The following is a 27,839-nucleotide window of genomic DNA, read 5'->3' on the forward strand; positions in this document are numbered from 1 at the left end:
GCTAAAATTAGAAAAGAATAGCCAAGGTGCCTAGGCCAATGGCTGGGCTCGTGCCAGTGAGTCCATTGTACCAGGCCTAGGTCAGTGATGGCCAGCATCCGGGAAGCAATAAACCAGCTTTTCAAGCAAGGTTTGTTATTCACTACTTTTATAATTGATTTTGATTTCAAATAGGATCTTAAATTGTATTAATTGCATTATCAATTTAAAAACCCTAAACTATTTAAGGTACCTATGTACTCGTATACTGATTTACTGTGGAGGAAAAAAACATGGAAGAACACTTTGAACATGTTTTTTAAAAAAAGTTGGAAAAAATGTGGATATAGTTTTGTAAACTAATAAAACAACAACCAAAACAATAGTCACAAGGGGATTTTCTTATTACCGTTACCAATAGGAGAGTTAATGCACACAATATATTTTAGATGATTTTAATATTGTTTGCAGGCCAAAAAATGTTTTTGAAAATTAGAAGATTTCTCTGTAATATTAAAACTGTATTTTCTCTATGTCTGTAACCTATTAATTCTAAAAATATTTTATAAAATGGATTTCCATGTTTGTTATTTCTACAATGAAATAGCTTCATAACTCAATTATAAAACAGCCAAAGCCAACATACAGTACTTGGTATCCAATGGATGGCACAACATTTGTTTCTTAAACATATGGTTACTTGTTGAAAGCTTAACACATGATTTAAATAAATTAAGAGTTGCCAAAAATAGCAATTTCTGGTTCATCCTAAAAAAAGCGTCTTTTATTCATCAATTGACAGTAAAAAAATGTTCACTCACTCACCCATCACTAATTCTCCCACTTCCCATTTACCTAGGAGGCTGAAATTCGGTACACCGATTCTTTGGGCATTAAATAGGAAAACTAAGTAGTTTTTATTCTGATGGGGCTTTCGGGCTCCGCCCAGTGGATTTGGAGTTTCCCGTGTTAATCTTATGATTTTTCATATTTAAAAGGAATTAATGAATCTTAACAGCTGTCTCAAGTTGGTTCTGTTCTATGATGTTCAATAGCATTAAAGTTACAAGGATTACCAGCACTATTATTTTTTTTTATTTATGACAACAGCTAATTTGCAACCATAAGGTGAGTGAGCGTAGCGAACGAACTTCAACCTGAAGGCAAGTGAGCGCAGCGAACGAGCTCCAACCTAAAGGTGAGTGAGCGTAGCGAACGAAGTTCAACCAGGTCATGATTGAGCCATGCAAATAAGGAGTTAAACGGGGCAAAGCCCGCGGGTACATCTAGTATTTTATAAAAGTATTTTTTTACAAGAGTAGAACTCCTATCCATACAGAGTGGTATAAATTACTTCTAGGTAGTTATTTCCCGTGTTGATACACTACTAAACAATATACAATAATATTTTAAAAACAAGTTCTAAAAAAGGTTTATCCAGGCATTTCCGTATAAACTCTGTTCATCCAAATAATTAACAATTCCATAGAGTAAGTTTTAAGTAGCTGGTGTGAATATGAAATGATATTGTCAGGAGATTGGCAGACAGCACTTGATGTACAAACTACCTCTGATGAATACAACACAGTGTTATGGATACGTCCTACGTTGGCAGACTTGAACTTTATCTATGCAGCCATGAAGTCCCGCGGACTCAACCTTCTGATCAGCATTGGCTGTGGTAGCGGCTTCCTAGAATGGGTGCTAGCCTCGGCTACAGGTTAGATGATGTAGGGATAGCCTTAAAGATTTTTATTTTACAATGATTAGATTACTATTCAACTACAGTACCACTAGTTTATGACCTGGACTTCCCCACATTGATTGATAGGGGGATAGGGGATTAGATTTATTAGTGTAGGTTGTAGTCTTTAGAAGAAAATTTAAACTGTTGTAAATAAAAAGTCTAAAGTACAACACCTACATAAATAATCAGAGTCCATTGAACACTCCAATGAATACCTAAGTTAGGCCTATATAAAATTCTTGCCAACCCTATTATTTCCTAAAGTTAAACGTACTTATTTGGAGTTAGGATGTAGCACCAATAAAATTGTTTTTCAATTGTTTTGTAGCCAAGTGCAGAAATAAGCAAAAAATCTGTACAAAAAGCATTCAAAGATAATAACACGTTTTCTACAATACAATCCAGTTTCAAACAAATTAAACTTTCTTTTGTGGTCTAGGTTGGCTGCTTGTTTCTATTGAAATGAAATTAAATGAAAATGCTTCTTTATTGAGGCGAACTTAGGACCTCATATGGTCCTTTCTTACAGTTAACCTCTAAAAACCTAATAATAACAACAAAATAATAACAAAAAAATACAAATATATATATAAAGTTTGTAACATTGGGTTGTCTATTCCTTGGGTTTTGAAAATTAATACGGTAAAACCTTAACTATCACATGCGGTAACGAGATTGTGGCGGAAACTGAATAGACGGATAACAGAAATTCCTTATAAATTACTAAATCAATTAGAACCGTTACAGTGATTTTGGAAAGAAATAACGTATCGTACATTAGAATTACACATACTATTTTACCTACAGTAGGCCTTTAAATGCTTATATGAAGGTTCTGAATATTTTTAAGAAATGGCCCTACGGAAAAACTTAAAAGTAGTGAATACACACTTTTAGGTGATAAATAACTGAGATTGAAAGTTAACTGAAGTTGTACTATGTGTATCTTGATCTCACAACTATTGTGGCCTAATTTCCAGGCATTGTCGTCTGCATTTAAAGTTCTTCTGGATATTCATCATTCATGTTTTTGTCTTAGGTTTACAGGTGGTAGGTGTTGAACAGGACCCGAACTGGTGGACTTCTCCCTACATCCAGACCTACATTCCTCACATTTACACGGGAGATCCACACTGTTCTTCTGTCTTGTGCCATTCTCAATCTGCCGTCATGTTTTGTTATTTTAACAACGGCAAAGCGTTTCACGATTACTTGAGAACATTTGCCGGAAAGTGTGTGATAATTATTGGACCTAAGAGTCACCGGCACACAAACCCACATCCATTCCAGCCCTTGTTTGAAAATGACCAATGGGTTTTAAAGGAGTACAAACAAATTGGTGATAGCTTTGATTATATTGTGGTCTACGATAAAGTAGATAACTAAGGTTATCTACAAAAGCTGGTGTTATTTTTTAACAAATCCACAAGGTAGGGGTAATTTAAGATTGAAGTGTTAGGATTTAAGATCAAGATATTATTTGTAGGATGGTAAAATAAATAAAGGTTTTTTTTATTAATCGTCTAATTTTATACTAATTTACCTCCACACTAATTGATAAACATTAAACAAACTATTATGCCCAAGGATTTGGGAATGTATTTTGAATAAAAACTCTTAAGTGTTTTTCTTGATATGAAGTACTGGAACCAGCCACAGTGAAAATAATAATAAACTCTTAAAAAGCTAATAAACGGTGTATTTACAAATTTAACAACAACTAGGCACAATCAGATTGTGCTGATTGATAAAAATAATTATCTAACCAATCAGAAACATGTCAATATGATCAAAAAGACATGAAACTATTGACAGTAAAAGTATTGCTCTATCACGCACAGGTCATTGTGACCCACGTGATATTTTTATTTGCTACATGATATGCTGCAATAGTTATTTGTGTAACTTAGTGGGCAAAGTGGCACTTTGCTGCACACGAGAGCAATGTTTACAATGATGATCTCGAGTGCATCAGAGGCCTTTTGCACTCGTGTTACACATTATATTTTTCCTACAGTCACTATAAAGCATATAAATAATTAGTCTTTCAAACACTATACAACACGTTTTTAGGTTCAGCTGACAACACAAATAGGTGCCCTAGAGAAAGTAGTTCCCGGTCCGTATCACTCCGCTATTTTCCTCGGCAAGAAATGTGCTCCGCGACTTGAGAATATAGTTCCGTATGTTTTTGTAATTTTAAGTGGTTTCCGCGCCTAAAAAGAATGCTTTAAAGGTATTTTCTTGTTTATTAAGATCGTAGGAATGTTTTAAAAAAGTTTAAAAGAAAAGTCCAGAAAGTTCAGAAATACCGAAACTATAAACACAAAATGACAGGTTAAATCGTAGTTATAATAGTCAATCAGCTACTCATAGTATTATCTTTAAGTGTTGCCAACCTATTTCCAAGTGTACACGGATTACGTGCATAATAGAACCACGCTGTTTTGTGTTGTTTCGTTGGAATCCTGATGTGCGCCAAAGTATAAACCGTACGACAAAGTATAAACCGTATGACAAAGTATAAATATGCAGCAATTAGCAGCTTTCTGTACTATAAACAGTACAAGGAAGCCAACTTTGTCGGGTGACTGTAGGAAAAATAATTTGTTGTAAATAAAGAATTTCTCTCTCTCTCTCTCTCTCTCTCTCTCTCTCTCTCTCTATTGTAATTGTAACATAGCTTTTTTTTTTGTACCGTGTTTTACAGTAAAATATTAGTTATTATTGGAAGTTGGTAAAATGATTAAATCAGGTGTCCCATAATATAAATTTAATCTTAATAATTAATTAACAAAACAAAATAATATACACCACTTCACACTATATAAATACTGTAGTGCAAGTCCCAAGCAAAAGGATTGCACTAATATTTAGATATCCAAATCTCACTTCTTTGGTTTACTTATACCATTACAAATTTAACATCACATGGTTTTGAGTCCATTTTCGTAAGAAGTTACTTGTGGCTAGCCGAAAAAAGCCAACAAAAAATAGTAATATACAATTTGACATCACACTTACACATTTTATATCTTTGTGAATCTAAAGACTGACAGTTGCTCACCCCTAACTTTTCGGAACTTCAGCTGTTTTCCAGTGAACCCTTTTTCCATCATATTAACAAGAACTTCTTCAGGATTATTTTCTTTTATAAGTACAAGGTAAAAAAACGATTTTGGAGAAAGGTGTGGATTCATCTGTTCAATCAATCTGAAACATGAGAACGAAAATCAAGGGCCTGAATTATTTAAAGAACACACAATATAAAAATCCAAGAATCATCTTTTTTGTTTGTTTAAAAAATTGGACAGTTGTAAGTTAGATAGCCATAAGTATATGCTCCCACCGTACAGCCACCATCGGCTGAGTTATTATATCACAGAACACACTAAGGCCTAAAATGGTGCTGACAATTTAACTTTGGTACTCAGTACCGTACTTTTCCCTAAAACCGGTAATGAGAATTTACTTTCAGGCACCGACGCATCACAAGGTGCACCTAATGAACAATTTTTAAACAAATATTTTGGTAGGCCCAGGCCTACTTTATTTTTTAGCATGTCCATAAGAACACTCGGACCTTATGATGCACCACAGTTGCTCAATCAAATGTGTCAGCTAAAAAGATTAACCTATTGCTATTGGCACCCTTAAGGCGCGTTTACACCAATATTGACAACTAAAAGTTGACAACCAAAAGTTTAAAACTAAATGTTACTCTTAACAAATTTGACCAACTAGTGGAAGATTTTTTGTGGAAAACCAAAAGTTACTCATCTTTAATTTAGAGCAACTAGTGGAAAACTTGTAGCCAAAGAATTAGTGCAAAATAGTCAGAAGAGTAAAGGGTGTCGGAGCCCTTTATGAGAATGACCAGTAGTGATTTTGAATATTTCATTTCAATGATCGGACATAAAGTCAAGAAACGTGACACAAACTACAGGAAAGCCATACCTGTCCAAGAAACTTGCCGCAACTAGTGGAAAACTAAGAGGAACGCTTTGATGTATGATAGCAAACAAACAGGATAAAATATTTTCCTTGAATAACTACAGCCATTCTTGCGTACACGCAACAGTTGGATATGTATTTACCTGTCAATGACCAGTCTACCGTTAGCTCCACCTGCCCAAGATCTCTGGATAGAGCCTGCTATCTCGTCATCTGGAGTGACAACATACGGAGGGTTGAATATCAACACATCAATCACACCACACGCCTTGACACAGCTTAACAGATCTCCTTGCACCACGTCTACCTGCAGATGAGTCAACTTGCATTACTTTCATTATTTTTGGTATTAATGGTATCATTAAATTTCAATATTTGATTGTTTTTTTGAACAATAAAACCTGGAAGGAATAATTTTTTTTTAAACCACCTGAGATTAGGTTAATGCAAAACATACCAGGATCTACTTTTACTAATTTATGTTAATAATGAAATATGGTCAACCAGTGGAAAATGCAGAACAAAATTACAAGATAAGTAACCGCATGTCGTAAACAGCTACAATTGTTTATGATGCAGGAACTTACCTACGGATAGATTCTTAAACAATCCCCTATCCTACACTACCTACGATAAGTTATAAAAAATTCAAAAAATATAAAAGGATTTTGAATAGGCCTAAAAATGAAAACCGTGCAGCAAAAACAGAAAAAAATCCAAAAAGGTAAATAAAACTAAGAAATATTAATTTGATTTTAAAAGGAAACAAATCTTACTGTTCAAATAACCTACAGAACAATTAAATCACAAATCAAACTAGAAAGTATCTCAACTAAATATCTCAAATATTTAATTAAAAGAAAAGATAAATCGGTTGCATAGTTCAGAGAATTTGGTTTCAAAATTATTACTTAGCCTAGCTTTAAATATTCATCTTACCTCAACAGAATTCAATGTTGACGTTTCCTTTGTAACCGCACAGGCGCTGTTGTTTATATCGATGGCGAGGCAGAAGGCAGAGGTTCTCAAAGCGTTGGCTAAAGCAGTGATTATAACACCAGAACCACTTCCGATCTCCACAATGACGTTAGGACAGAGTTCGCGAATGTTATGAAGGTCTTCCTCCAGGGCATCCAGCAGCAGGAAACTGTCTTCTGCCGGTTCATAAACATCTGATGTACTTTCAAAGTTCCACTTGGGTGTTTCCATTGCTTGCTGTAAGTGTAACGGATGGTGTAGTTAATTATTAATAAATAAATCACAATTATTATGTTTTGAAAATCGTATTAAAAAAATTTGGATCAAAATTAGAAAACATGTCTCTAATCTATTTAAGGGAATCTCTTTGTTAGAATGGATACCATGAGTTTACATAACAGGTTCCTCAAGCAAGGTGTTTGAGCATGTAAACATTTTTTGTCAGCTATCCAGTTCATACTATTTAATTTGGACCTGTCTCGTTATTAATTAACTACTTATTTATTTATAATTCTTAAAAATTAAAATGTTGGTGTGCCTACCAAATTTCCATTCACATGAAACCTTCAAATTAAGGGTCTCACTTATGGGAGGTATAAATGAGGCATATTAGTTCAAAATTCCTACGTGAACAGCGCTGTAGTAGAGAGCACTTGGCTATAATGAAGGTTTATTAATCGAAAAAATAGTTCATTTCATAAAATAAAATTATAAATGCCTCAAATTAAATTTTATAATCTTTTTATTATAAAATTAAACTGTCATAACCTTTTCATAATAAAAAAAAATTGTTCTGTTCATAAAATAAAACTAGAAATGGCTCAAATTCAATTTGATAATGTTTTAATTATAAATTAAACTGTCATAACCTAACCAAACTTGCTGATAATGAAAAAAATATTGGACAGAATTTTTAATGCTACCGATGGAATTCGAACCTGGGACCTTCAGCTTATCAGCCCGGCACGCTATCCATTGGACCACCGAGGCCGATGGCTCCACACCGTATCGTTGTGGTAATGGTGTTCCCTCAGCTAATCAGAAGCCCACAGCTGTCATCGTAGGCTCATATATACCTCCCTTGAGTAAACACCTCAAATTAAAGAAGTGGTACGTGATACGGTAGGTTAGGTTGGTTTAATTAGTCAGACGAAGCACATGGTAATGTACCACTTTACTATTACATATGGGCGTGGTATACCAAAGCTGGAGTATATATATAAAGATGTTTGTTTTTGTTAACTTTCTTCAATAGTTTCAAAAAGTCTTATCATTTAACTCAAAGCCATAACAAACTGTCATGCTCATAACCAATCTTGTAAATCTAAGTGGAATTTCATGGTGTGGTGCTAGCCTGACGGTTAGTGTCTCGGACTTCGGACGCGTCACTTTGTGCACGACCCCCAGCACGTCCACAAAACTTTAAACGGTTTGGTTGGACCACTTTCCAAGTGCAAAACCCTTTAAAACCAATTGTTTGCTTTGAATTGACTTAAAAATGCCACTGACGTCGAAAAAATGTCTTAGTTGGAAAACTAATACTTACAGGACTTGTTATGAAATTATAGTGTTTCTCCAGAACTAGGTTTGGATGTAGGTTCCATTAATGTCTTTAGCCGATCAGCTTCCTGCTTACTGTGTTGCTGAATTTTATGTAGTCTTTCCTATAACAAAATCAGAAGGGTTTATAATTCACCCTTTACAACTTCAATACAAAAAATGATGTCAATTATGTTTTTGTTTGCATGTAGGCCTAGATGAAGAAAATAAACACGCAATTACAACAAACTGTTCTGAGAACTATTAAGTGAAAATAAACGGTATCAGCAATTTAACATATACTTTCTCCCATTAGTTTATCAACAACCCTTATGGCCAAGCGGTGGGAGTAACTATGATATTTATAGGGAGAATCACTGAAGTTGCAATCTATATAATTAATACGCTACATGAAATTTTGTCGGTTGAACTCCTCCGCCATTTCTTAACCGATTTTACCCATTGACGTCTCATTGGAAAGAGCGTGTCGCGTAGATTTGCAAACTGGCCTTACATTTTTTTAAAGTCCCTTGGGCTCTGCCCCAGTGGCTTTGAAAGTTCCCATGTTATCCTTATGGAGAACTTAATTGTTTATATTTTGATCAGCTGTATAATTTAATTGCTGTTATTTATTTTTCAATTCAATGAAACGCATTGAGTACATTTATTTACTATTTGAGTTTGTGTAAACATAACCCCCAAGACGGATCGTGTAAGCATGATTGTAACTTAAATTTGTGCATTTAACGTTGTTTTGTGTAGCTATAATTTGTTTATTTGTTATTTGTTTGTTGGTTGTTTGTTGTTGTGTTTAAATGCCTCCGACGCGACGACAACGAAACATAGACAGGAGGCGTAATCGTGATAACGACCGCAGCTACAGAACAGTGGCGCGTAATATAGGCTTAACTCATCACAGTCGGCACCTGACCCTGGACAATCTCAACTATTAGGTTACAAATGCGCCATAACACTACCCCAAAACGACTTTTCGTTCTCAATTGGCCCTCTATCTATGACATGTGTTGCCTGTACAGCGAGGCATTTTGAGAAAGAGAAAACCGGCCGGAATGCTTTAGGTTTATCAATAACGAAGATAAACATGATCTGAGTTACACATCGGTCATCTTTGAGTTGGCTCTTTTAAACTCATTGTAAATATAACTGTTATTCGTTTTTAAATAACTCCTGTAATACTTTGCAATTGCTCGAATTCGAGCAACATGTACACTAGTAACTCTTAAACCGCAATTTTTACAGCACTGTTTTGTTCAGAGTTGGAGAAAAGGACCATATTGTTATGGACTAAATTGTTAAAGCCGTTTTTGTGAAAATCCAAGTTTAAGGCCTATGTTATTTTATTTAAAAAACCCCCAGAAGACACCACAACCAACATACCAAATTTCATCAGTCTGTAGCTCTGAATGTGACAAGTGCCGCTATAAGTACACTGGCGCTTGCAGGTGAGATTCAACAAACTAATGTCCCTAGCCTACCCGGGCATAGAAGTGTTAAAATAATTCCTAACAGAGAATACAAAGAAAGCAAAACTTTTCCCATTCTCCAGAAAATAAAAAGAAAACAGCCTATATGCTTGTCAAATCTGTTAGGCAACAATTCGGTACCGTAGTTTATGTTTTAGAGACAAAAGTTTTAAATTCAATTCTTCAAAATTAGCAGCTAACTTTGTAGGTATTTAATAAATTAAATATCTAGATCAAAAAGGTATACATTAGGCAACTAAAAATGGCATGAACCTTATATTTCAACAAATCTAAACATTTTTACATTTTAACATTTGTGAAACTAAATTACATGGCTAATGACATACATGACATAATTACATGTACATGACTAAATTATGGCTAATGGCTGGATATACTTGTATTTAGTTCACTCGCAGGTTTTCTAAGCGGTTCATGTCAGTCAAAGCTAAGCCAATAAAAAACTAATGTGGCTTCAGACCATTTACCTGAGCAGTCTGCAAAATGTTGCTTATGACAGTTATCTTATGACGAGTGCTATTAAGTTTATTAGTATACGCTTCTAGAGCAAGAGGGCAGCTTTGCTCTGCTGAAATATTTTTCAACTCTTCAGAAAGATCATCAATCTGTTGCTTTAACTCCAGCTGACTTACTCTGTAACAAAGTAACACATGTTATATCCTGTTTGGAAGTAAGATTTTAATCCTATAGCTGGGTATGAACATAGACAAAAATAAATAAATATAGACTGTCAGCTGTGCTGCGGTTAGCGTATATTCCGGCCCCGACCGCTAGGGGTAATACACCGCTGCAGCATCAAGCGCTAGCGACCGTTTCCATAACAACTTGGTAGTTGGGAGTAGTGTTGCCAACTTTGGAGGAATTCCCCGGAATTGGAGTTTACTGACTTATTTAATATTAAGCAATAAATTAATTAAAATGCCATCATTTATTGTATTTTTTTAAACGTATATTCATTATACTTTTGTAGTTCCATTACAATGATTCAAAGTTTTTCTTTATTAATCCATAATATTAGGAAGTGGTTTATTGGAAGATTTTGTTTTATATTTGCAAGGTCAAAAGCTAATTAACTAGGGTGTCTAGTAGTCGGGGAAAACGGGAAAGTCAGGTATTAGTTTTGAATTTCAAAATGGTCTTGAAAAGTTGGGATTTAGTCTTTATTTTGATATCAAAGTCGGGAAATTTAATGATTATATCGCGATTGTGCTGGACAACGATCACGTTTCCGTGACGGCGCAAGACGATGATGGTGTCTACACGACCGCGGGAGATGTTCTTAAACCGCGACCGGGCTAGACGACGTTTTTGTGACCGCGGTAAAAAATGATCACGTCTTTTCTACGATCGCGCAAGACGATAATGTCTACAGTGCACGGCCGCTGAAGATGTTCTCAATTTTGCCACAATCGTGGACAACGATGGCGTTTCGGGACCACGGCATTCAATGATGTCTATACAGCCGCGGAGGATGTTCATGATTTTGACACGATTGCAGAAGACGATACTAGCGATATAGTAAGCATTTCGTTTGCAAGAGTGGTAGTGCTGGTTAACAGCTGGCAAGTAGTCAACGATGAAACCAAATAGAATACCGATAACCGATATCGAACGGCGATAACGCTCTAGCGGCAGATCGCAAAACCTTTCTTTGACAGTCTATATTTACTCTATTGTCTATGGTATGAAGTAGCCAATAATAGCATCGCCCAATCTGTTATTTGTGAAGAAGGCGATAGATTCATTCTGACAAAACAAGACTGATAAAGCAAGGACTAATTAATAGGAATGTTGAAAAAAAAATGTTGCTCAACTTAATTTAAAATTTAATTAACATTACTGGAGCTATCAGCTTTAAGATTGATTATTTTATTCTTCCCCATAGTACAGAACTGTACATAGGTACATACAACAAAATTTCCAAAGTAACTAACTTAAGTTAGCCTATTTAAGTTAATTTAAACTCATCACCATAAGAGTAAAATAACAAAGATGCAAGGGCGGTCCCAAGGGGGGGGGGGTCAGGGGGGTCATGACCCCCCCCAAAATATTTTATATATAGATAAACTATTATACCAGGGGAACTTTAATAATTTTTATTGCAAATCGTTCTACCAAATTTAATTCATTGCAGTCTTTACACCTGTGGCGAACGAATGGACTAATTACAAACTCTAACCCAAACCTCGGGATCGTTCGAGTCTGACTATTTTTTGTACGTTATGAAAAGTAGGGAAGATCGGCAGACGACGGACGCGTTCAGCCATATACGGCAACGGCAGTGTCCGATGCTGGCGTTCGACGTTCGGCCGCATTCTTCTAATCTAATTTTTCGGCATTTAATGTTACCATTCATTTTTTTAACCTAGATGGTTGAAAACTTGAATTGGGTATTGGATAAAGAAAAGAAGTTGTATCAATAGTCCAAGCTTGAAGGGTAGTTGAATATTAATTTATCTGAGTTCAGCAATAGGAATTTGTTATTACAGTAATGTAATTCAATGATTACCGTAGAAAATTTTAAAACTTTCTTAATATTAAATATCATTCATATTTAGAGCACCTGATATCATATTTAAGAATAACACTATCCAATTGGTATGTTGCTAGCCACGAAACAACAACAAAATGGTAGCGTCTCAGACTTAGATGCGGAAGGGACGGATTTAATTCCCGGCACAACCACTCACAACCACAAAAACGTTGCACAAAAACTTTATTCTTACATTGACCCCTTGTAAAATGCCACTGACGTAGAAAAAAATTAGAACACTGAGAACCAACTCTTCAGGCGGTAGACGAGACGCCGACGGCATTGTTAGTTGGGTAGTGTACTTTGTGTAGGTTAACTGTTGCTTGCTGGGCAGGTATAATGCAGTCGTGTTGGGTGCTAGTTCTTAAACACTTCTTAGATGAAATAAGTTCTCTGGTTCAAAATCATGGTCTGATTTTCAACAATTTCTGTTTAGCATGCACATTGGCACCAGTTGAAAGGGTGTTTTTGTAAATCAAACATGCTCAAATGTGTTGTAATGTTACGGTAATTCTTTGATATTAAAACCACAAGTCTCGATAGTAAAAAAAAACATGACATTAAACAAGTTTATTTTTTAACATTCCGTTGACCTTTAAAAATAAACTGGGGAGCTTGAACACATTAAACTAGGTCCTCAAAATAGCTTAAAAACTACTAATTTGAGAACGTTATTTCCTAATTTTTCCCGGGGGGGGACCCCCGGACCCCCATTCATTGCTGGGAGGTATTTCATACCCCCCCAGGCCCCCCCCCAAAAATATATGTCTAGGACCGCCCTTGCAAAGATGAAGGGCTTAACCATTTTTTAATTAACGCAAGTATCGGTACTTGTAATTGCATAGTACAAACCTGGTAGCACGAACCCTCTCATCTAGCTGGTCGATCGTAGGTTTCAGGAGACACATCAAACCTTCTGCCAAAGTGTCCCGTATGGGGTTTTCACAAAAATCCTCAGTTTTGTCATCAACAGATGTGTTGGTGCTGATTGTTTCCCCATCCATTTGTTAAAATTAAATTACTGAAGTGGGTTTTCTGCAACAAAAGTTGCGGCCTGGAGTTAAAGGTGGCCGTGACATAACGGTGAAATGTTTATAGCCAAATTGCACTATATCTTTCTCTATCCAAAAAAAGTTATTCTCTTAAATTCTTTTAACAGAAACAGTACCGGTACCAGGAGGAATCAGGATTCCTGCTTCCTTTTTTATTTTCAGCGGTGACAAACTTTAGGCATTTGCAGTTAGCCTGCATAATTTTACATTAGGCCTACCGGTATCTTATTTAATCATTTTTTAAATCCATGCACTTAAAGAGTACCTAACTTAAGTTATATTTAATTTACTAGATTTAAATAAATGAGATGTAATAAAACTAGGCTAATGTGTTCTGTTACTGCAGGCTTAACTTTAAGTTTTGTTCTAAAATATCAGAATCAACGCAAACATACACAACGAAGATGTATTAGCTATTTGGGTTATAGCCTAAAAATAAAAATGTACGGTAAATTATCTTCCGACATAAATAGGATATGTCCAGGTTGGTAAACAGAAAAGTTGGACAATACATTTATAAACATGGTAAAAATCAGCTGCACTTTAGTATCTGTTCCAACTTCCCTACTCATTTGAATAAAAAATATCGTTGTTCAGATCATTCGATAACTTATATCTATCGATTAGTAGGCTATATTAATTTGAATGAGTGTAGGGCAGATACTTAAGTGCAGCCTAAAAATAAATAAATTGTCTCAGTGTTGCAGCCAGTCAGACACAGTTGAGAGGTAAATTTAGCAAAAAAGGTATTTCTTATGCAAGTAGCTTCAACTGTATGAGGAATTTGGCAGACTAAATTATTAAGTATGCAACGTGCTAAAACAAATCCAGAAATCACAGTCAACCAAACGTAGGGAACATGAACACATGCAGATTGTTAAATGTGGTAACTTAAAAATTGTTTTGGTTTTTTTATGTGCTAAAAGCACAGCGTGGATCTTATTAGGTACTAAGTTAGTGAAGACAAGCGAGGCAAGATCTTGCTAGTGTTCCGAGTTCCTCCCTACCTCCTACAAATGATCAAGTCCTAGGCTACCTCTAGGACCATTTATTGCTTATTGACACCACCAAGGATCTAGCATCCCTATATAACTTCTCCGGTCTGCACAGGGATCGATCCTAGTCTCCGATCTTTGGAACGTGCCTTACGACAGTCTGCTAAGACTCGAAATGCCAGATGAGACCCACCTCGTTGGTTACGCCAGCCCAACGACAAACCATAGACTAACACCAAAAGCATAACCTTACGAAGCTAACATTATCAAATTTTAGTTTTAAATAGGCTATGAAGGCCGTAGGGTAGGCTATTCAAGATTTAATTTTATGGTTAACTATCTTCAAATAAGTTAGGTAGGCTAAGTGTATTAATATAAAAAGTTCTAAAAAGCCTTGGCTCAACACAACCTAATCTAATGATCATTAATTAACTCACAATTATTGAGAGTTTAAGTTATAGGCCTTTTGTTGTCTAACTAACAGGTAAGATATTTAGCAATTAATTAATGTACCGATATTGAAACAAATATATAGACATGGTGGCTAATGGTTTTTTTTACGTTTGAAACAAAACTCCCACCGATAAAACATCTAAAACTAAAGTAAGTAGGCTAATTGTTTAATGGCAAGTGAATAAAATGAACATTTCACCTCACCTTCACATCACACAAGACACAAAACAACTTCACAACGACAACACAACATGACAACTGACAACTAACAGTCAACAAAGAAAAGAACAAAACAAACAAAAAACTCGAATCGAAATTTGTTGTAGGTAACGAGGTAACCCGACCAGTCGGCTTGTTCCCATTGGTTATAATCTGTTCATCACGTTCCGTTATGCTGCAGCCCACAGTCGGCGCAGTCATCATTCATCAAGGGCGGGTCACAGTCACAGTCCACAGACCACAATCACAGAAGGGAGTTACCACTATTCTTGGAATTGTCGGCGGGGAATCGCAGCTCCTGGTAAGTCCATTTGAAACAATGGCACTATGGCAGTCGCGTCTATCGGTGTCCACGGACCACGTGTTAAATTGAAAAATTTATTTTCAATTTAAATATTGTTTTGGTTTTCAATTCTATAGCCTATGTTTTATTTTCAATCTTTCGATGAATTTATGTTCATAAATTTTAATTTAAATAAATATTACGCGAAATAATGAGCTGGTAACGGCTAAAATACGGCTGTCGGCATGTTATCTTATGGGACATATGGTGCTAGAGAGCATGTTTGATCAATCCTATGATATTACCATAAACATAGTCCATAGACTATGTACTAACCAGTGTAACCAACTCAACCCTCCTACAGGCTATACTTAGCCATAGATGAACTAATATATCAGTTTATTTATTTATTGCTATTTTTATTTATTACTATTGTTATTTATTACTATTATTATTCAACACCTAGTTCAACAAATTGCCATGGCCATACAGAAAGGAAATGTTGCCAGCATCATTGGTTCCACACCCACAGACGACGACCTTTCATCAATATTTTATTTGTAAAATTAATGTAAGAATTAAGTTTTGTCTATTTCTCTATTTCCAAAAATAATACAATATGGAATTAAGGACAGTTACACTATTAAACACTCAATTAAATGTTATATAACGGAAATTAACCCTTCCAGGGCTAAATTAAATGAAGGGCTGGAGCTTAATTAATTATTATTATTCAATACTGCCATTATTCATTACTATTGTTATTTATTATTGTTATTGTATTTATTACTATTGTTAATAATAATTATTGTTATTATTATTTTTGTAATTTTTTATTATTGACTACACAACTATATTCAATGTTAACTATTTGCAAAGATTTTTCATTATTATTAGCTCAGTTTTCTGTGTTTTCGTTTGTTCTTGTTGTCAAGTTATTCCTATTATACTGGTTATAGCTATCAAGGAAGAAGTAAAAGGAGAAAATCAAACGAAACGAATTCAAAATGTTGTTGTGGCTTCTAGCTTGGCATTCTTGGCAATGTGGTAGTGATTTTCAATTCAAAACAAAATAAGTGGATTTTGTTAAAAGATATTTTTTACGTTAAACAAGGTAGACCTACCTATATATCTAAGTCCTAAAAGTAACTTAGGTACTATTTTACATCACTGATAAGAATCCTGAGACACATTAAAATGGAATTTGGAGATTGCCAAGGTAATAATTTTAAGCCTTAGCTTTTGTATTGGCTTAAGTTAGTTGTGGTAATAGGCCTAGTAAAATATAGGTCGTGTAAAAGAGTATCTGAAAGAGCTTTAGAGATACAAATTTAGAGATATATTCCTTGGCAAACATATAAGTTAATAAAGCTATATTAAGTTGAATTGACCAAGATATGCAGCTCAAGGCTCATTCTTGTGAATTTCGCGAGGGGACCTTCGTGTGTCTGCGCCAACATTTTGTGCAAATTACATACCTGTCAGGCAAGGTGGTTCAGACGCGGGATGGACACGGTGGAGCTCGGTTGTATAGTTGGGGTTGTCCAAATCCTACCTATTGTTATTTATTACTATTATTATTCAACACCTAGTTCAACAAATTGCCATGGCCATACAGAAAGGAAATGTTGCCAGCATCATTGGTTCCACACCCACAGACGACGACCTTTCCACAGCTATTCGAACTGCTGAGAAAGAAACATAAGAAACCTCTAGGCCTAATCGCCTCGATAGTGGACACATCCGACGTTATCAAACAGACTGACAAGAGAGACATTCAATGTCATCTTTAATGACCATCGGAGGTACAGTAGGCTACCGGGACAAGTTTTTCCAGTTTTGGTGAAAACCTCCCAGTCTTCGCTTTGCCAATTTCATTCCAATATTTTGGCCTTTATCTCTTGATTTGAATAATCGTCAGTCTTGACACTACCTACGAGTATACAGTGCAGGCTAAGCCTCTACTGTATCTCACAAATAAACTTCTCTGTGTCGAACATCACACTGCACCTTCCCAACTGGACAATAATTAAGATATAAATTTGAGCTGCCACCTGCAGTAACTTAACATGAACATCGCTAGATGTAGAATGGCTGGGTGGGATTCACCCCAGGTTTGAATCAGTCGTAAATGTCAACTGCAAGACCCTGCCTCCATTCCCCACTTGCGTTGTGAATCCCGCTTGTATAGACACGCCAATTTAATGCGATGATCCCTGTCAAGCGCGAGGGCCCCTACATGGGAATCCCGATATTTCAAATATTGGATGAATCTTTAAAATATAACACAAACCTAGTTAACCTAGGTCAACCTAGTTTTCAATCAAAGGAACTACCACACCCTTCAAAAGCAACTTTAAAAAATTCTAATTTTTTCAGATAATGAACAAAATCCTGTTTTACTATTTCAACCTTTTGCATCAAAGCAAATTTTGCTACCAGATGAAGTCAACTGCATGTTTGTTAAAACACTTCTCAGGATGTGCAAAGTGAACTATGAAGTGAAAGAAACATTGAATGCTGAAGATATGTCACCTTCAAGTACTATAGGTAAGTACTTATGGATATTGCAATGTGCTCGAAAGAGCAATCCTACCGAAAAGTGTCCAATAGATTCAGAGCTGTAATATGATAATTTGTTATTGGATTTTAGTAGCCTATTGGCTCTTATACTGATTAATACAAGCAGTAGGCCTACGGTAATGTTTACCAACCTTTAAATGTGAAATAGTAAATAATATTTTTTTTCAATCATCTACAAAATGAATACGGTAACTACAATAGGGATGGCAATATAATCTTTGTTTTTGTCACTTGTTATTGCTCAACAATATACTTTGGTTGAAATAGGTAACAGTATGCAGAACAATTGCCTAGTGTTGTAGTAATTTATTCCCCAATTTCGTCAATCTATAGTTGGGTTAAAATTAAAAACTTCAGAAATGAGAGAACATTTTTGAGTCCTGTGTTGTATTGATAAATAATTTTCAAATGTGATACACATAACTTAAAGTTAAAGCCGGCTCCAGACATGAGCCATTTGCAAAGCACGAAATATTTCATGTTCGGCAATCTAGTTGTCTTGCAATTCGCCAATTAACGACTAGACGTCTACATACATGTGTTGTTTTCCGAGCAACTGTTTGTTTACTTTGATGTGTGCAAAAATACCGACAGTGAACAGGAAAACACGAGCATGATGAACATATTTGCTGCTTGCCTAATAGACAAACACCACACTACCGTACTCCACACTACTCGCGATTTGGGGAGTCGCTGCCTTGTGCTTGGCGAATGGCGCAAGTCTGGAGTCGGCTTTTTACTGAAATGTTAGGTAAATGAAAGATTTTAAATTAACTTTTTAAATATTTTTTAGGAAAAGTTCCATTTCTTAAGTGTGGTACTATTCTAGTATCAGAGCTGGAAACGATAACAAGATTCTTTCAGGTAAGTTGATTTAATTTGTTTTAATGTGTTCCTGTATTGATTGCATAAGTATTTCCTAATTTCTATTTTCTACAGAGATTTTCATGCATATATTTTACTAGCTGTAACCCGCGGGCTTTGCCCCGTTTAACTTCTTAATTTTCAAGATTATCTCGTTTTATGGCTCAATCACGTCCTGGTTGAAGTTTGTTCGCTACGCTCACTCACCTTTAGGTTGGAGCTCGTTCGCTACGCTCACTCAACTATAGGTTGGAGCTCGTTCGCTGCGCTCACTTGCCTTCAGGTTAGCTCGTTCGCTACGCTAACTCGCCTCCAGGTTGAAGTTCGTTCGCTACGCTCACTCACCTTTTGGTTGCAAATTAGCTGTTTTCATAAATGTAAAAGAAATAATAGTGCTGCACCCTGTTGGTAATCCTTGTAACTTTAATGCTATTGAACATCATAGAACAGAACCAACTTGTTTAATTGAAACAGCTGTTAAGATTCAATAATTCCATTTCTCATAAGGTTAACATGGGAAACTCCAGAGCCACTGGGGCGGAGCCCGAAAGGATTTTTGAAATAAGAATATGCCTATATGTTAATCGGGAATGTGAGCTATCATCATGCCAAATTTCAGCCCAATCCGTCCAGTATTTTTCGCGTTCACTTGTCACAAACATACATCCATACATCCATACATCCATCCATCCAAACTTTCTCATTTATAATATTAGTAGGATCATATACAGGCTATAGATTTTGTTATTCCAATCAATAGCTCTGTGTGTTTTTTTAACAGGAATTATTTCTGAAATCATGGACCCTTAGTGTTTAATATTTGATTGTAAATAATTAGGATTGAATCAAATATACCTGCTACCACGGTACTTGGGTTAAAATAAGCACCTAGGTGGCGCACCCATCTCAAATAAATAATTTATAATAATTTGTCAAATTAATGTTTAAACACAGATTAAAACCCAGAATACAGATTAATAACTGTGGAATTTCATTACCTACTCCTATGCTGGTAGAAAGTACTATGTTGATAGACAAGATCGGCTTCTACATATTTTTTTTATGATCTTGGTGGAATCGGTGGTTACAAATAAAATCTCGATGATTAATAAGTTTTGCATTAATATTAACCAATTAAATAAATTCAGCCAGTAACTGATATAAGACTATATATTGACATCTTTGTTTTAAATTAGTTTAAAAAAGTATGCTAACTAATAGTTGAAAGTACAGTATGTTAAATAACACACAGTATTGAAACCAAAGAAATAATTATAATACACTCTTACTGTTTGTTTTGGTACACACTGTAAGATGAAATGCAGATGGGCAACTTGACTTCTGCACTGTTTTCATAGCAAGTTACAATGAAGCCATATGTATGTCTTGTAAGTTTATTTGATTTGAAAGTCCAGTCTTCCTGAAGATTGCACTCAGCATTGAGGCTGAAATGTCAGTGAATAGAAGTGTTTTCCCATGTAGCACAGATGGTTGGGCCAACGTTGGTAAATTGTGGAGCCACACAGTTGGCCAACGGTAGAAATGTCACCTCTTTAAACTGTTTTCCAGCCAACCATTGACCAACCGTTTTATTTCACACAAAATAATAAAGATTTAGTACGAAAAGCATAATTATTAGTTGAGTAAATTGATTAAATAGTTCATAAAAACAAATTTTGAAAAAAAGCTAGAACAAAATTTTTTGGCCCAGACGGGTCTTGAACCCGGGTCCTTCGACTTATGAGCCTCTTACTTTACCACTGAGCTATCTGTGATTGTTGATATAGAGAGTTTTCAAGTGGTGAAAGAGTAGCCGACAGTTGCAATGGTCGCAATGCTTCAAACATTTTTGATACTACACAGTATAATATGATTCTGTTAATCTGTTAAGGCATCATAAGTAATTTTTTTTTTTTTTTTTGGAGTTAGAGAGGATACTGGTATTTGAATATAGATTAATTAATTACTGTTAGATTATTAATGCTATTATAATTGCCTGTTATATGATTAATTACTCTTTCCCCTTAAATTGTTGCAAATAAGTTAAAGAATATTAATTTAAAAAATATTTGCATTATTATAATTATTAAAATTCATTGTTGTAGCCCCGGAGTTGTAATATATAAAATATCTGGTTTTACAATACCTTTATCAGTTCCAAAAACTTTTGGAAACTTTTGGAACTGATAAAGGTATTGTAAAACCAGATATTTTATTATAATTATGTTGTGAAAGCTAGACCCAGAGAATGAAAAGTCGTGTAAACTCAACTATGGACCATCGTTGGTCCAACAAAAGTATCTTTTGTTGGTCCAACAGAGTGAAAAACGGTTGGACAACGGTTGGCTTGATGTATGATACCCAGCAATGCATATTAATGTATTTCATTAACAATGAACCAATGTTGGTCCACAGTTGTAAATATTGGTTGGCCCAACTACGAGATATACAGTTGGACAACGGTTGGTTGGTTGTGGAAGCTCCAACCAACCATCGACCAACTGTCCCACAGTTGGCCAACGTTGGCCCAACCATCTGTGCTACATGGGTTGACATTTGAGAAACGGCCTACTATATAAGATGTGTTTGTTGAAGGGAACATCACCGTCAAGACACTTGGACGTTTCCTCACTCAATGACATGAAGGTGTACACTTCTCTGTTGACAAAGCTCTTTAATGCTGAGGTAGGTTTTTCAGTAGAACTTTTAGTGTCACAGTCACATAAAACCTGTGCAATAAAAAAAGCCAAGTTGCTTGAAGTTTGAAAGTAAGATTCTATCTGGAGTATTTGCAGTGATGGAAAGTTTTTTTGTAGGGATGGTCAAGTCTCGAAATTTCGGGATATTTTCGGGAAATTTTAAATCTCGTTACACGAGACGAGATTTCTTTTTGGCCGAGATTTTTATCGAGACGAGAAAAAAAAAAAAAAAAAAAAAAAAAAAATTAAAAACGCCTGCAGAAAGTCAATGCAATACCCGCAATACAGGAGCGTGTTGTAGTTGCGTTTCCTTTGCGAAGGCGTTCTTATTTAATTAATTCTTTAAATGTAAATATTACTTTAATTATTTTAATAATACAGTATTACTTTAATAACATTTGAGAAGTTTTGTTAAGTGTAAGCAGTGTGAGGAATGTTTTATTACTATAAAAAGTCAAAACAAGTAACTATTTTATAAAAATTAATATTGCTTTTATTTTATGATTTATTTTATTTTAGGATAAGTTGAACTCTATCCTAACTGATATCACTATGTTTCCTAATCATAGGCATTTTTAATAAGTTAGGCGTTATTAATAAAAAAATGTTATGCTGATTTTTTTTAATAAAAGGTTGTAAATATTCTTGCCTATTATCATTATTTTTGTATTTAAACAGTCATCTAAACAATGTTACAAAATCAGGTAAACATTTTGAACGTGCATTTCCCGTTGTGTATGAGAAGGGAAATCCCGTCTCGATCTCGTCTCGAAAATTTATGAGAAATAAAAAATCTCGTCTCGTCTCGTCTCGAACTAAAAATCCAATCTCGTCCATCCCTATTTTTTTGTTTGGTTGCCTTGAACACATGCAACATATGGGATGCTTCTAGGTTGCCAGAGCTGTTCTGGTAAGGCCGGACGCACTGAAGCAAGTGTTGCGAGGCAAAATGTTACGCTGGGTACGAGCGCTCCATGTATTTCAATAGGACGCCGCACACTGATCAAGCAAACGTTGTGAGGCGCCTCGCAACGCCTTGAAACATTTGAGCAGTTGCTCGACGAATGGATCCCATACAGCACCATGTTTGATGTTTCAAGGAGCAAAACGTTCTGCGCATGCGCCAAATCCCTTCTAGCTAGAAAATCTTAGGGCCCTTTCACACGAGGCCACTGGTGGCCGCCACCGGTGGCCGCCACTGGTTGCCCGCCACAGCTTTAACATTATTTTAAATGGGACCTTTCACACACAGCCACTGTAGTTGCCCGCCACTACACAGTGGCCGAGCAGTGTCTTCTCGCGCAACTGCTAGTCGGCCACCGCTGGCAACTGCAGTGGCGGCAACTCGTCGCGGGGCATTGAATTATATGGGAGCTTTCACACGTAGCAACCAGTGGCCGCCACCAGTGGATGAGCACGCAGCTATTTTGAATCAGTTCACGTGCAGACTGCAAAGACAAACGCACTATGGTTGTAGTTGTTGAGTGTTTTCGTGTTGAATTGTTTGTTTGTGAAAATGAGTGATCAGAAGAAAAATAAAGAGGACGTTGCTGAAAAAGAAAAAGACAAAGGAAAACAACAGAAGAAGAGAATAAACAAAATAATAGAAAACAAAGTGGATACTGATGATCTAATTTGCGAAATTGAAAAGTAACCGGCTATTCGGTATAGTACGCCTGTGTCTTTGCCTTATTTTCTTTATTATCAACGCGAGAAGAAGGAGATGTTCATTGTTCGACAGCATGTACAGCATTTCTACCAGTACAGTGGCTGTAGTAGAGTGGCTTGTAAGTTGCCTGTACCATCCACTGCAGTCTCCCGGCCGGTAACTGGTTGCGGACACCGGTGTCCGCCACCAGTGGCCTCGTGTAAAGGGCCCTTAGTGGCTTTCAAAATTCAATTGACCGTTTGTTGATTAAAAAATAACTCTTCTTTGAAAAATAAATTTTGAAGTTGCGTTAGCACTTAAATTTATATTTTGAATTTATATTGAACAATATTTTTGTTTAATTTTTCTTCCTACCATTTTGGTAGTCATACAGCCCATGCAAAGTAGTAAAATAATTAAGAAATTATATTACTCAGTTCATTTTAATCATTATTTATATAACCATCACGACACTATCTAATAATAATTTCTTACGGTTTTTAAAACCCTTCCTATAAAATAGTATAGCAATTATTCGACAATGATTGTAAAATTTCCCTGGATCTGATTTAATTTCTGAGAGAAAAGCTGTCTATCAACAGATTGATTGGGTGAACCCAATGTTGTCTTTCTATTTAGTCCAGCATTTTGCAAAAACTGACATACAGCAATAGTTGACTTCCTCGTCGCATAAGTTAAAACAATACTGTAGTAAGACCAGTAAACATAAGGTAATATGTAATTCTAATATTTATTTTTCTTTATTTTGCTTGAAACCAAAAGCTGAATCATGCTTGAACCTCCAGCACACTGGAGAAGCAAATAAAAAACGCTTCAAGCAAATCGTTGTGCAACATTTTGCTTCAGGTGAAATGCTGGATCAGTGTGCGCCCAGCCTAAACAATCAAACATACATCTCTACCAACTGGAGGGTGTTGATTGTTGTACAATCTGGGTTCTTAAAAGTAAATACCTTTTACATCCTAAACAAAAGTACTATTTTATATCAGTACTCAGGGTGTTAATTGCTTCAGAGGTCTCCATAGCTTGACTGAAATAAATGCTATGTGTTTAAGAACAATCTCCAACACACAAATGATGGCATGTTTTAACAGTGTATTTTTAAACCTTTGTTGTCGTTGCATGTGTTCTTGAGTATGTACAATGTTTGTGTCACCCTTTTTTCCTTTTCACCATTTTGTGTTGCATCTTCAGGGTATCTTAATTTATCTTTTTATCAATAACACTATAGTTATAGTACCTACAACATTTACGTAGGGTTGATCAGACAACACGACGAGGTACATGCAGTGGTCTCACGGTGGGAGGTCTTTCTTTCTTCCTTCTTGACTAAGGTAGTTGGTTTTGGGCTGTGTGTCAAGTTAAGGGCAGAACTTCCCTGGTTGATGGTCTGGCGGGTGCTTTGATCTTTCAAGTGTTGCTAGTTTGTCAATGTGTTTCCGTGTTGTTTTGTTAGTTTCAATGTTGTGTATTAAGTTGAAAATTTTAGAGCTCGGGTAGTCACAGTGAATTTCTCTATGTAAGTAGCTATTAGTGATGGTCAAAACCAGACATTTTGAATCTCAAAACCGAAACCGAAACTTAAAAAAATCTAATCCCGAATCTTGAATTGAACCTAAACGCGAAACTCTTTTACTTGTTAATGTAATGTAATGTGTAGGTAAAGGTGCTACAAAGGTTATTGTTACCAAAAATACAGGTAATGATAAAATTCAAAACAATATATCTATCTATCTATCTATCTATACTATTATAAAGAAGAGGTGGTGTCTGTGTGTGTATGTGTGTGTTTGTATGAGCTAATCTCAAAAACTACTGAACCTATTGGGCTCAAATTGCACACACATGAAGCTACAGTTCCGAGGATACATATAGAACTATTCCCGCTTCAATATTGACCTCGGGCTCTGCCCCGTGGGCTTTCAAAAATCGGAGGTGAGAGATTTCAAAGTAAATTTTGATTGATGGTATCCATGACAACAAAGAACAAACCTACAAAGTTTAAAAATGTAAACAAGCAGTACTAACTGTCAAATTAATTTTGATTTCACAATTCCATACAGCTGGTTCAAACATTCATTTAAATACTGCATGAATATTAGAACAGAGAGGGTAAGGATCATATTTAAAATAATGATGTCACTATTCTGAATGTAAACATTATTTAACATTACTTAAATGGAGCTGTCAAACCATACGCTAATGTCACTTTATACTTACATGCCAACCCCGTACGAAGGACGGGTACTCTGCTAGTTTTTTTATAAACAACTAACATAAACATGGATATTAAATTATTTGGAACATGGGGTCAATATTTCTTTGAGTTTAGTTAACATTATTATGAAACAGAATTGTATGTTCTTCCAGTTATTGAATTTAAAATTCCTTTTGAAGTTCAGAATACAATTTACTGCTTTCATCACTGTTAATGGTAAATCTATTTGCTCTATTGCTACCAGCTTATGTGGAATCAGTGTTAAAAACAATAATAATGATGCAAATTCCTGTGTATTTTTGTTTAGGCGGGTGTTCAATCAATGCATAGGGTGACACAGACATCTTACCTACTCTAGAACACAGGCAACGACAATATAATCTAATATAAACATAGTTTTGATGTAACCTAGTTAAACGTGGATTCTGTTGCAGCTGTACCTATGCTGGATGGATGAAAGAATCTTCACAACTTACACCAAGGTGAGGAGTGGCTTCAAGCGGCCTTTTCCTCTAGACTGGGTGCTCACCTCACGGAAGTATAAGCAAGTCTCCAAATATCTCGACCGCTTTCATTTAACCACCGGAGAGGTTTGTACATACTACTGGGTTGCGGCCTGGTCTGTGCCACGGTTTGCATGTGACTGCTATGGGCGTGAGAGTTAGTTGCGCCCTCCTTCTGTTAGGGTGACTAGGCCTGGTATAATAGTAAGAAAATTTATCTCTTGGCTAAAATATTGCCAACACTATTGTTTTTTTTTACAGTTAAATTAAAAGGTGTCTTCCCCTCAATACTACTCAATATATTAATTTAGCCCACACTTAATTCCGTAACTATTTACAAGAGAGTATCCTAAATGTGCTGTTGCCGGATGATTCGATCAGGAAGTCTTGCCATGACTCTGCCGCGTGTCCACTGTAGTTTTGTCCGATCGACCCAACTGCGATACTAGTGACGGTACAAGTGTAAATATTTTTGTTAATGCAATACTATAATGTTAGTGATACATGAGTAAGAAGACCCCTGAAGATGCCACACAAGGTGGAGAAATTCATAGGGTGTGCCAAAGGCATGGATTTGATAAATTATTAATAAATGGTAGCTGATTGAATTTGATTTTTGTTTTGGACTCATAATTGTTGCAATAGAATAAAAGTTACTAGTCCTGAAAATAAGTGTTTACCGGACGTCGAGTATGGGATTACCATACGAGTCTGGTAAACACATTTTGGACGAGTGACGTACGATAGTTTACGCTATAGGCCTACTACTAAATCTGTTCAAATCTTTATAAATTACCACCAACTAAAGGACTAACAATCACTAGTCATAACCTCTAAGAGAGGTTATGTTTTTTTTATAACCACTCATTGCCACCCAAATACAGTATAATCAGCTGATTGGTGTCCGATAAAACTCATTACAGTACAGTAGTACGCAATGACACCCCATTTGATTAAGCTGGCGGCAAACAGCTGTTTTCTGAACTAAATCCTTGCATGGGAAGTTCGTCAAAATAGTGTAGTGTGGCGTAAAAAAAAATTAAACTCAAGTATTTTAGTTTTATCAAACTTAAACTCGCAAACTTAACAAACTTTACTAACACCAACTTCAATCTTCCTAATCAACATATTGTGATTATAAACATCTTACAAAGAAGTCACAACAAAGGTAAATCTAATACTAGTTCATTTATTTTATTCCACATACATTACTATACAAGTGCGGATTGCTATACCTTTTTTGTTTCTCACACGGGTATCGTAATCTTAAGCTGAAACCCACAGTCGTGTTACTCTTGAAGGTTATCTAAATTATTTAACCTTAATTTCTAGGCGGTTTTTCAAGTGGATAAATGCTGCAAAACACTTTCAACTAGACTTGGCTACGAAAAGTATTTCTTCAGAGACCAGTAAGTAATAAAATAGTTACAACCATTTACCCAGAGATATAAAACCTGACTGCCACAGAAAAACTTTCTGACAACCATGAATTCTGCGCTTAAGGAAGTAAATATCAATGGAGGTGTAACTCAGAATTCTTAGTGGTATCAGTAATCAATATTACAAATGTAAATGTTTGGATGAATACTATTCAATCACACCAGTTGTTTTTTTTTTTTTTTTTTTATAAAACATTTATTTACCTTTTGAAAGTCTAAGACATAAAGGTCAAGAATAGACTATGTATCATGCATAGTTTTTCAGAGTGTTCCATCTTTTGTTGATAAAACTGGTAGATACAATCGTTATAACTCTATGTCTACAATTAATTGTCTATGTACGTAAAATGTTGATGTTTTCAGGGCTACAGAGTTGGATGCGTTGGTTTTTGCTCATGTCCACACAATTCTGTCCTCCACTCCTACCTTCAGTAAGATTGCTGATGTCGTCAAAACCTACCCCAATCTTGTTGACCACTCGTTAAGAATTCATGAAGAATTTTTTAGTGGAGCCAATACCAATACCACCTCACTCAAAGTTGTTACAAAACTGATTTGAAATTTCTAATAAACAACCAAATACTCGTTGTTATTTACATTTCTTTATTTCCAATCAAATTTGAGATT

At 35.6% G+C, this 27,839-nt stretch overlaps 3 protein-coding genes across 4 annotated transcripts; 2 read left to right on the forward strand and 1 right to left on the reverse strand.

Moving 5' to 3' along the window:
- The first annotated feature begins 41 nt into the window (after positions 1 to 41).
- LOC128995165 (uncharacterized) lies at positions 42 to 3,245 on the forward strand. Its single transcript, XM_054420084.1, has 3 exons — positions 42 to 130; positions 1,514 to 1,699; positions 2,766 to 3,245. Exons 1-3 carry the CDS (start codon positions 88 to 90, stop codon positions 3,110 to 3,112), a joined length of 576 nt encoding a protein of 191 aa, XP_054276059.1. The 5' UTR covers positions 42 to 87; the 3' UTR covers positions 3,113 to 3,245.
- A 1,239-nt stretch (positions 3,246 to 4,484) lies between these two features.
- LOC128995164 (methyltransferase N6AMT1-like) lies at positions 4,485 to 10,191 on the reverse strand. Its single transcript, XM_054420083.1, has 5 exons — positions 10,170 to 10,191; positions 8,205 to 8,322; positions 6,620 to 6,895; positions 5,824 to 5,987; positions 4,485 to 4,939 (listed from the first exon to the last, which is right to left on the reverse strand). The coding sequence occupies exons 3-5, from the start codon at positions 6,887 to 6,889 to the stop codon at positions 4,756 to 4,758; spliced, it is 618 nt and encodes a 205-aa protein (XP_054276058.1). The 5' UTR covers positions 6,890 to 6,895; positions 8,205 to 8,322; positions 10,170 to 10,191; the 3' UTR covers positions 4,485 to 4,755.
- Positions 10,192 to 16,252: 6,061 nt separating this feature from the next.
- LOC128995163 (metaxin-2-like) lies at positions 16,253 to 27,804 on the forward strand. Of its 2 annotated transcripts, XM_054420081.1 has the most exons (7): positions 16,253 to 16,456; positions 17,617 to 17,787; positions 18,614 to 18,684; positions 21,280 to 21,369; positions 25,705 to 25,860; positions 27,106 to 27,182; positions 27,576 to 27,804. In XM_054420081.1, exons 1-7 carry the CDS (start codon positions 16,435 to 16,437, stop codon positions 27,769 to 27,771), a joined length of 783 nt encoding a protein of 260 aa, XP_054276056.1. In that variant the 5' UTR covers positions 16,253 to 16,434; the 3' UTR covers positions 27,772 to 27,804. The 2 variants fall into 2 exon arrangements, with proteins under 2 accessions (XP_054276056.1, XP_054276057.1); XM_054420082.1 differs by lacking the exon at positions 27,106 to 27,182.
- Positions 27,805 to 27,839: the final 35 nt, after the last annotated feature.

The sequence above is a fragment of the Macrosteles quadrilineatus genome, unplaced genomic scaffold, assembly GCF_028750875.1.
Source record: "Macrosteles quadrilineatus isolate MER2022 unplaced genomic scaffold, UCM_ALF_1.0 Scaffold_5__1_contigs__length_97177068, whole genome shotgun sequence".
Taxonomy (NCBI): Eukaryota; Metazoa; Arthropoda; class Insecta; order Hemiptera; family Cicadellidae; genus Macrosteles; species Macrosteles quadrilineatus.

What these genes read in the sequence shown, in the direction of transcription:
- LOC128995165 (XM_054420084.1), top strand. Translation starts at nt 88, where the DNA reads ATGGCCAGCATCCGGGAAGCAATAAACCAGCTTTTCAAGCAAG. An exon ending in AAACCAGCTTTTCAAGCAAG is followed by an intron (nt 131 to 1,513) that starts GTTTGTTATTCA and finishes TGATATTGTCAG; the next exon opens with GAGATTGGCAGACAGCACTT. An exon ending in GGTGCTAGCCTCGGCTACAG is followed by an intron (nt 1,700 to 2,765) that starts GTTAGATGATGT and finishes TTTTTGTCTTAG; the next exon opens with GTTTACAGGTGGTAGGTGTT.
- LOC128995163 (XM_054420081.1), top strand. Translation starts at nt 16,435, where the DNA reads ATGGAATTTGGAGATTGCCAAG. An exon ending in CGATAACAAGATTCTTTCAG is followed by an intron (nt 18,685 to 21,279) that starts GTAAGTTGATTT and finishes TGTTTGTTGAAG; the next exon opens with GGAACATCACCGTCAAGACA. An exon ending in AAGTATTTCTTCAGAGACCA is followed by an intron (nt 27,183 to 27,575) that starts GTAAGTAATAAA and finishes TGATGTTTTCAG; the next exon opens with GGCTACAGAGTTGGATGCGT.
- LOC128995164 (XM_054420083.1), bottom strand. Translation starts at nt 6,889, where the DNA reads ATGGAAACACCCAAGTGGAACTTTGAAAGTACATCAGATGTTTATGAA. An exon ending in CAACATTGAATTCTGTTGAG is followed by an intron (nt 5,988 to 6,619) that starts GTAAGATGAATA and finishes ACTCATCTGCAG; the next exon opens with GTAGACGTGGTGCAAGGAGA. An exon ending in GGTAGACTGGTCATTGACAG is followed by an intron (nt 4,940 to 5,823) that starts GTAAATACATAT and finishes CTCATGTTTCAG; the next exon opens with ATTGATTGAACAGATGAATC.